Source organism: Capricornis sumatraensis, chromosome 20, assembly GCF_032405125.1.
Source record: "Capricornis sumatraensis isolate serow.1 chromosome 20, serow.2, whole genome shotgun sequence".
Lineage (NCBI taxonomy): Eukaryota > Metazoa > Chordata > Mammalia > Artiodactyla > Bovidae > Capricornis > Capricornis sumatraensis.
Window position 1 is genome coordinate 62,287,298 of NC_091088.1, and position 8,075 is coordinate 62,295,372.

At 56.4% G+C, this 8,075-nt stretch overlaps 1 protein-coding gene across 1 annotated transcript; it reads right to left on the minus strand.

Annotated features, from left to right (window-relative positions):
* Positions 1-2,385: 2,385 nt before the first annotated feature.
* On the minus strand, positions 2,386-4,970 carry LOC138096378 (kallikrein-11-like). Its single transcript, XM_068992545.1, has 5 exons — positions 4,919-4,970; positions 4,337-4,493; positions 3,727-3,992; positions 3,063-3,199; positions 2,386-2,538 (listed from the first exon to the last, which is right to left on the minus strand). Exons 1-5 carry the CDS (start codon positions 4,956-4,958, stop codon positions 2,386-2,388), a joined length of 753 nt encoding a protein of 250 aa, XP_068848646.1. The 5' UTR covers positions 4,959-4,970.
* Positions 4,971-8,075: the final 3,105 nt, after the last annotated feature.

The window sequence follows — 8,075 nt, forward strand, 5'->3', positions numbered from 1 at the left end:
GGCCAGGACCTGTGCTGGGGAGGAGCAGCGACGGGGGCAGTTCAAAACACTTGCCGGGTCCGAGACCCCCACCTTGCCTGCCCGTCAGCGCATCCTGGACCACCCCAACCGCTGGGGACCCGTTTAACCTGTGGCCGGCTGGCGCAGGGGTGGGTAGCCTGGCAGTTCGGGCCTGAACCGTCAGTGATGGGCGCAATTACCCTAATGACGCCCCTCTGGCGTCCTCCCGCACTCCCCTTCCCACGCCCGAGGGCAGCGCCCTCCCGGCCCGGGCTGGCCGGGGTGCCAGCCTCTGAGCGCTTCAGGTTCCTGTCCTCCTTCATATAAATGGGCTGGAGCTCCGAGGCTCAGAGGATGAAGAGGATAAAGAAGCCGAGTCTTCAACAAGTCTCCTACCCGCCACCCGAAGGTGCCCACCTGGGCTCTGGCGACGCACCCCCACCAAGGTGAGGAGCGTGCCGCTCACCTGGGAGCCGTCGAGGGGAGAGGGGAAGACGTGCCTCGCCCTGCCTCAGCCCTGCCGTGTGGGCCGCTGGACTCCTCTGCCAAGGGACCCCTGGGCAGGCCTCCCCTTTTAACCCCGAAGAGCCTGTTTCCCCACCCTCCCCCCAGGGAGGTACCCGCTCCCTTTCCCTCTCCCTAATTATGCCGTGGGTGAGGCTGGGCCCCAGATTCCTGCTCTGGGAGGGGCCAGGAATACAGGCTTCTCCCAGTGCCTGAAACACCCTTTCTGAACTTGGATTTCGTGGGGTTTCCCCAGGTCCAGTGTTTCCAGAAGCCTTCTTAGGTGAGGAGAGAGGGGGGGCCACATCCCCAGGAGTTTCCCGGGGGTCACCGGCATGGTGTTGGAGACGGATGACTGTAAGCAGAGAGAGGGGGAAATAAATAAACGGGGAAATGCATACCTATAGTGACGTAATGGGAAAAGCTGGAGCGCTGACCTGAAAAGTGGGAAGCAGAGAGATAAGACAGACTGAAGGAAAAAGAGTGGGAGCAAGAGACACACACACAAGGAAAAGAAAACACAGAGAGGCAGGAGCAGACACAGAGGGATGCTCTGTGCTCGGGTGGGCGTCCGTCCACAGCCAGAGCAGTGTCTTGGTGTGTCCCGGCCCCTGTGTGTAGGGGGAGGTTCCGCATCCTGTGCGGTCACTTCCCGTCCTTCCTGCCACCTGTGGGTCTCCAGGTGACACACGAGCCCATGAGTCACAGGAGGCCGAAAGCAGCAAGGGGCATCGCATGGCACTTCAGCCAACTCCCTCATTTCGGGTGAGGAGTGGGAGGCCCAGAGAGGGCAGTGACTCACAGGAGGTCACACAGCAAGGTCCATGTAACCACCCAGAGGCCCCAGTTCCAGCTCTGGGCTCTTACTCCTGCCAGCTACCTCCTCTGCCAGCTGAGCAGAATGTGAGGAGAGATCTGGTTCTGGACTATTTGTGACGCATCTTCTCCAGCAAGAAGTGGGTTAATTCCAGAGGTTTGTCCGGCTCTTGTGCCATCCACTTGAACTTTCGGCTGTGATGGGGAGGCTCCGTATTTGCTATCCAAGGTGGTAGCCGCCAGCCGCAGGTGGCTACAGGGGTTTTGACATGCGACGAGTATGACTCAAGGATTACATTTCTGATTTTAGGCTATTTAAATTTAATTTTAAATAGCCACATGTGGCTAGTGGCTCTTGTATTGACCTGCACAGGTCCTGATGAACTACCTATTATGAAGGTTGGAAAGAAAACAAAGATCCCTTCCTTTTATCGGGTCTCAGCTATGTGCAGGCTGACGGACGTAGTGCGCATACTTCTGCGTGCATGATTTTACAGATAAGGAAAGGAGTCTTAATCAAGGCAGTATTGTTAAGAAATGATCCCTTGCTCCTCTTACTTGCTGGCTGTGTGACCGTGAATAGGCAACTTCCTATCTCTGTACCTTAGTTTTCCTCATCTGCAAAATGGGTGTAATAATAACAGCAGCAACCTCATATGGTTTTGTGAAGATTGTGTTGATCAACATATTTAAAAGCCCTGGGACCAGGGTCACTGGCACACAGGGAACATTCAAAAGATTCATTCGTTTAGTAAATATTTATTGAAACCTTAGTGTGTGCCAGGAAATGGGTTTGCAGCTGGAGGTACAACAGTGAACCAGACAGCTATTTTCACTTCCAGAGTCACAAGTTAGAATGATGCAGGAATAGAACCCAAGTCTCCCAATCCAAACCTCACATTGATTACCAAGTTAACAGCATCTCTTGTGGTCAAGAAGCGCCCCCCACCCCCACCAAAGTACATGAAGGGGGTCCTGGCTCAGGCTTCCTTATTAACAGAATGAACAGGAAACCACAGCCCCAAGTAGGGATTAGGGGATTGGGCTGTGATCAGCTGGTCCTGGCTAATTGTTCTCCATGGTCTTCTGGATCCAGTCCACATATTTGCAGACCTTTGTGTAAACACCAGGCTTTTTGGAGACAGCACATGGATCCTGGCCCCAGGAGATGATGCCTTGAAGAGACCCGTTACAGACCAGAGGGCCCCCAGAGTCTCCCTGGAGATGGGGAAAAGAGAACCAGTTAGACAGGAGGCGAGAGGGGAAAGAGTTCATGGTCTTTGAGAGGAGGTGGGGATGGTGTTGGAAGAGAGGTGGAGATTGAAGATGGGATTGGCTGTGGGATTGAGGATGAGGTTAGAGTTACAGGTGAGAACAAAGATAGTATAGAAAACTGATTGGGGGGACTTCCTTGGTGGTCCAGTGGATAAGAATCGGCCTTCCAATGTAGGGGACTTGGGTTCAATCTCTGGTCAGGAAACTAAAATCCCACATGCAGTTAAGCCTGCAGTCCACATCTAGAGAAAGAATGATGTGTGGATGGTTGGGGCTGGAAATAGGGATGGCGATGGGAGTGGAGCTGAGGATTGTGTTTAGGTTAGAAATGGGAACCAGGAGGGGAGTGGGACTGGGGGGTTGCCGGGGAAAGTTGGGGAATGAGGTTCTGGTTGCCGATGAAGATGCAGCTGAGGTGGGAGCTGGCAATGGGAATGTGATCAGAGACCCAGGCCCTGCCCTCTGACCTGGCAGGAATCCTTGCCCTCTTTGCGGACACTGGCACACACCATGGTGTCTGTGATGTTGCCAGGGTAGGCGTCTTCACACTCCCCGTGCTTGATGATGGTGACGTTGGCACACCGCAAGGTACGGGGCAGGTGCACTGTAGAGACGACATGAGGGGCAGAGAGAATGAGAACCCCTCGTCCCCTTCCCCACTCTGCGGGGCTGCCTCTAACCCCAGCAGAGAACCAAGGCCCTTTCTCTGCACCCAGCTCCCATCCTTCTTGCTTGCAGCCAACTCACCTCTCTGCTTGTAGCGACAGTAACAGTAATGCCATTAAGTAAAATTCTTTATGCCCGTTGCTCTATAAACATTATCTATTGTGATTATTCTCATCTCATAGAGAAGCCATTTGCCTAAGGACCTACAATTCTGCAGGTCGTGGATCTGAAACTGCACATCCGATCTGCTGAATCCAGGCCCCAAACGTTTGTCTCTGCCCTCCCCAGCCCTTACTTTTCCACTCTTCCTTTCGGCTTATCCCACTATTGACACCCCCGCATGGCTGCCTCTTGTATTACTGCAAGTTCTGGCCTTTGAAGGTTCCTCTGGCTCCCGCTGTCCTTCTGCAATTTTAACCACCGTGCCCCCCCACTCCCCATCACGTTCCCCTCTGGAGCCCCTACACTGGGGGCTGGACATGGTGCCCCAGCCAGAAATGAGGCAGTTGGCCCCAGCGGGGACACAGCATGGTGACACGGTGAGGGGTCGCACGGCCCAGGTGAGGTGGGCCGGGGTTCTCATCTTCACCAGCATGATGTCGTTGCGGTGGTCTCTGTTGGGGAGGCTGTTGTTGAAGTCTGGGTGGGGGAAGGACTCGGTGGCAGTTCGGGTCTGCTCACAGCCGTCCTGCCGCTGGAGGCTGTGCGCTCCCAGGCGAACCACGTATCGGCTGAAGTGGGAGACACGCAGCGGTCAGAGATGGAAGGGGAGGGAGACACAGGAGATGGAGAGAGGCGTGGGGGTGGGGGGGAGGGACGAAGAGAATGAGGAAGCGCGGCTCCACCTCCAACCTCGCCCCCGTCGCCCACCACGACCTTATCCTCAGCACGACATCCGGCCCCCGAGCCCAGCGCCATCCCGGCTTCCGAAGTCCTTCCTCCTCCTCCCACCGTCGATCCCTGACCCCACCGGCCCCACCCGAGCCCCGTCCTCCCTGGCCTCGAGCCCCTCTCCACCCATCTCTCCATCTCCAGCCGCCTCCCCTGCCGGCCCCGCCCCGGCCCCCGCACCCACGGCTTGCGGCAGTGGGCTGCTGTCAGGAGCCATCTGGGGGTGATGAGCGTGGCCCCGCAGAGCAGCCTCGTCTTCTGGAACAGAGCGGCCTGCCAGGGCTGAGAATGAGGGGGGCACTCGTAGCCCTTGATGATTCTAGTCTCTCCCCCGACGTGCCCTAGAAGGGGGTGGGGAAGCAAAGGAGGGGGCCCAGGCATGAGAGGACTCCCGGAAATGGCGGGAAGAGGATCATAACCCTGGGGACGCACTGTGTGGACAGGCTGGGTATGGGATGAAACCCTTCCATACCAGTTGCTCAGGAGCCACTGTCCTGAGCTCCCTGAGTATCTCCCACACCCCCTCAGCCGCCCCAGCCCCCCCTCTGGGACCCTCTTTGCCCTCTCCCTATTCTAGCTCTAAAGGGAATACACCTGTAGGTGGCAGGGGGCATCCGGGACTCGTTATGGCTCATCTACTCTTTCAGATGCCTTGTTATTCTGTATTTTTAATATCCGCTCCGTCCGTGTCTACACACAGAGGGCTGGGAATCCTAGAGACTTGGGAGGCCCCTGCCCGTCCCCCCTGCCCCCACTGCTACTGTACCTGTCACCAGAGCAAACATGATTAATTGCAGAGTCATCATGGCCTGGAGCGGGGAGGGCAGGCCCCAGGTTCTTCTGGGGACAAGAGGGACAAGGGGTCAAATCACTTCCTGGGGAGATGGAGGGCTGGTCCACGACCCTCTCACCCCCTCGCCTGCTCCCCCAGCGAGAAACAGCCAGGTTTGCAGAATTCCCTGGTTCTCACAGCACCCCAACCTCCAAATTTTTAAAATAAATCTCTACTATGGAGGGTGGCTTTGCAGGGGCCCAACCAGCTGGGGGCTTCTGCAGTGGCTCAGCGGTAAAGAATCCGCCTGCCAATGCAGGAGACCTGGGTTCCATCCCTGGGTGGGGAAGATCCCCTGGGGAAGAAAATGGCAACGCACTCTAGTATTCTTATCTGAAAAATGCCATGGACAAAGGAGCCTGACGGGCTACAGTCCATGGGGTCGCAAAGAGTCGGACACGACTGAAGCGACTGAGGACACACGCAGGTGATCCCAGTTGGAACCTCCAGAAGCTAGGGGAAGGCTTTGCCCAGGGCAAAGGATGGGCTGACCCTGTGTAGTCAGCCATGGGACCTCGGAGGCCCTTCTTGCCCACCTGAGACTTAGGGCCCAGCCAGCTGGAGATGGGGGGATAAAGGGAACCAGGCTCCATTCAGAACCCACCCCAGGGCTATCTGGGGTGTAAGAGGGAGCTCAGCCTGGGACAGCATTCTGACCCCCAACCCTGCTGAACCCCTGCCCCTTGGGAGAACAGCTAGATAGGGCAGAGTGGGGCAGGTCACCTGGCCAGTGGGGGTGGGGGTGGAGAATTGGACTTGGTGATGGAAGCTGGGGTCAGAGGACACTGAGATTGGGGTGGGGGGCAGCCTGCTGGAGATACAAATCAAGGCAGACAGACACAATCCCTCCACCCCGAGAAGGACGGAGCAGGAGGAATGATGCCAGGCGAGGCCTGGCACCCTCAGCAGGGTACCTTCCCTCTGCCCTCCCACCCCACCCCCAGACTCACGGGTGCTGGGGCTGGGGCTCGGGGGGCAGCAGCGTGGCTGAGGCAGCAGGTCTTGGAGCGGGAGGCACCAGGAAGGTGAGCAGGCAGGGGTGGCCCAGGGCGGGCCCAGGATGACTGGCCTCCCAGCCCTGCCTCAGCGCCCGGGGGGCAGGGTGTGGGGGCACTCCCCAGCCTGGCCTGGGCCCTTGGATGTGTTGCCCACCTGCCACTGTCGTGTCCCCAGGTCTGTCTGCTCTGTGCGTGTGTGTCCCCTCACACGCCTGCATCCATCTGTCTGTCTGCTTCCTTTCCAGTCACTGTGAATCTGCCTTCATCTCTCCCACTTTTCTATAATTCTCTGTGTGTGTGTGTGTCATTTTTCTTCCTGATCCTTTCTCTCTCTTTATCCAACGCTGTTTTTCCCTCCTAGTCTCTGCACGTCTCCTGTAATTCTTTCCGTCTTTCTGTGCCTCTCTCTCGTCTCTGCCTCCCTCCATCCCTGTCCTTCCATCTCTCCCCACATCCGTGTCTAAATCCCGCTCAGTCCTCCTCCTCTCCCAGTCTGGCTGTGTCTCCTGTCCTTGCTCCTCCGTTCCCCCAGCCCCCAAGCCCAGGGGTGGCCCTGGCCCCTGCCTTCACCGTTCCAAGGAGTGGGGTGGGGGGACTCGGGCATCACACAGGTGGGGCTGCTGCCAGGTGGAGGGGCAGGCAGGAGGGTGGGGGAAGCAGGTTGGGGCCTGTGGGATTCCAGGCCCAGGAGAGGGAAGTCCGCCCTGGGCTGGCACCCCTCCCCATCAGGGCTCCTCCGGGGCTTCACTTCCCTGCCCACCCTTCTCCCAGGGTCCTCGGGAGCCAGCTGTGGCCCTTACTCACTCTGTGACGTAGGTCCGATGACTTCCGGAATCCGAGCCAGCTCAGCTTCCCCCTCTGCAAAACTCAAGTGCCGATCCCTACTTCTACAGGCTTGTTTATTATCACTTAGATCTCCCTCTGTCTTGCCTTCCTCTCTCCCGTAATGAGATGTGAAGCAAGACTAAGGGATAGGCTTGGGTTCTGAGAGCAGCCAGCCTTGGCCCCAAATCTGGGCACTGCCTCTTCCTACCACAGTGACGTGGGATGAAGGACTCCACCCGGCTGAGGCTCAGTTTCTTCATCTGTGAGGTAGGGGTGACAGCTCTGCCTCAGGGGGTTGGGATGAAGACTTAAGGAGAGCCGGGTACAGTAGGCATCCAGCAAAATTTTGCTACGGCTATCCTGATTGCCCCTCTCCCTCTCCCATCTCAAGTGTCCCTTCCATTCACTGGGGAGAAGAAATTCTCTTTCTAACTTCTGGAGAGGTTATGAAGACTGACTCTAAGAGGTGGGCAGAACTATTTTAAGACTAAGGCTGGGTCCTCTTGCTTTCTAGGGCTACACCCCCTCCTCTATCATCACAGACATCAAAACAGACCTGCACCCCACATTAAATATAACACATGCTCAACTCCGGGTGAGCCAAGTTGCGATTGGCTTGTGGGAAGAACATTATGTTTTATAGACATTTAATTAAATGGTAGTGAATTTTGATCTTGCAGCTTTCATTTGCTATTTTGGAGCTGACAACCCTGTCCCTTCCCCCCCACCTCCAGCACGCACGCACACACACACACACACACACACTGCCCCATGTCAGGTACACACTGCCCCATGTCAGGTACACACTGCCCCATGTCAGGTACACACACACACACACTGCCCCATGTCAGGTCCTTCATGGCCCTTTGAAAAGTTTATAAGCTCTAAACTTATAAGTTCCTCTTGTGGCAGATGGAAAAAAATGGCCTTAATTTCTAATGTAATTTTCTCTAGTGCATTCACGTGAGGCTCCTGAGGGAAAACCCTTAACCTCTCTCATCTTTATTTCAACACCTGTGGGTGTCTAATCTCAACAAGCAGAGGGATTCAAATAGACACAGTCTCTCCTCCAGGTTTTATTCCAGACAGTCACACACTTCCTTCTGCTTCAACCGTGGGTCTTAGGAGGGCTGGCTGAAGTTGGGAGTTCTGCCAGGAAGATTCCCAGCTCAAGAAGAGTGGGAGCTAGAGGTGACGATGGAGACGGTGTTGGCGCTCTGCGGGTCAGAGTGGACCCCAAGCTGAGGTATGACGATGCAGACAGCAGG

Excerpts from the sequence above, each read along its gene's own strand:
- LOC138096378 (XM_068992545.1), bottom strand. The coding sequence starts at position 4,958 with ATGATGACTCTGCAATTAATCATGTTTGCTCTGGTGACAG. Across the intron at positions 4,494-4,918 it reads CATGTTTGCTCTGGTGACAG|GGCACGTCGGGGGAGAGACT; the intron begins GTACAGTAGCAG and ends ACCCCCTTCTAG. Across the intron at positions 3,993-4,336 it reads GCAGCCCACTGCCGCAAGCC|CCGATACGTGGTTCGCCTGG; the intron begins GTGGGTGCGGGG and ends CTCCCACTTCAG.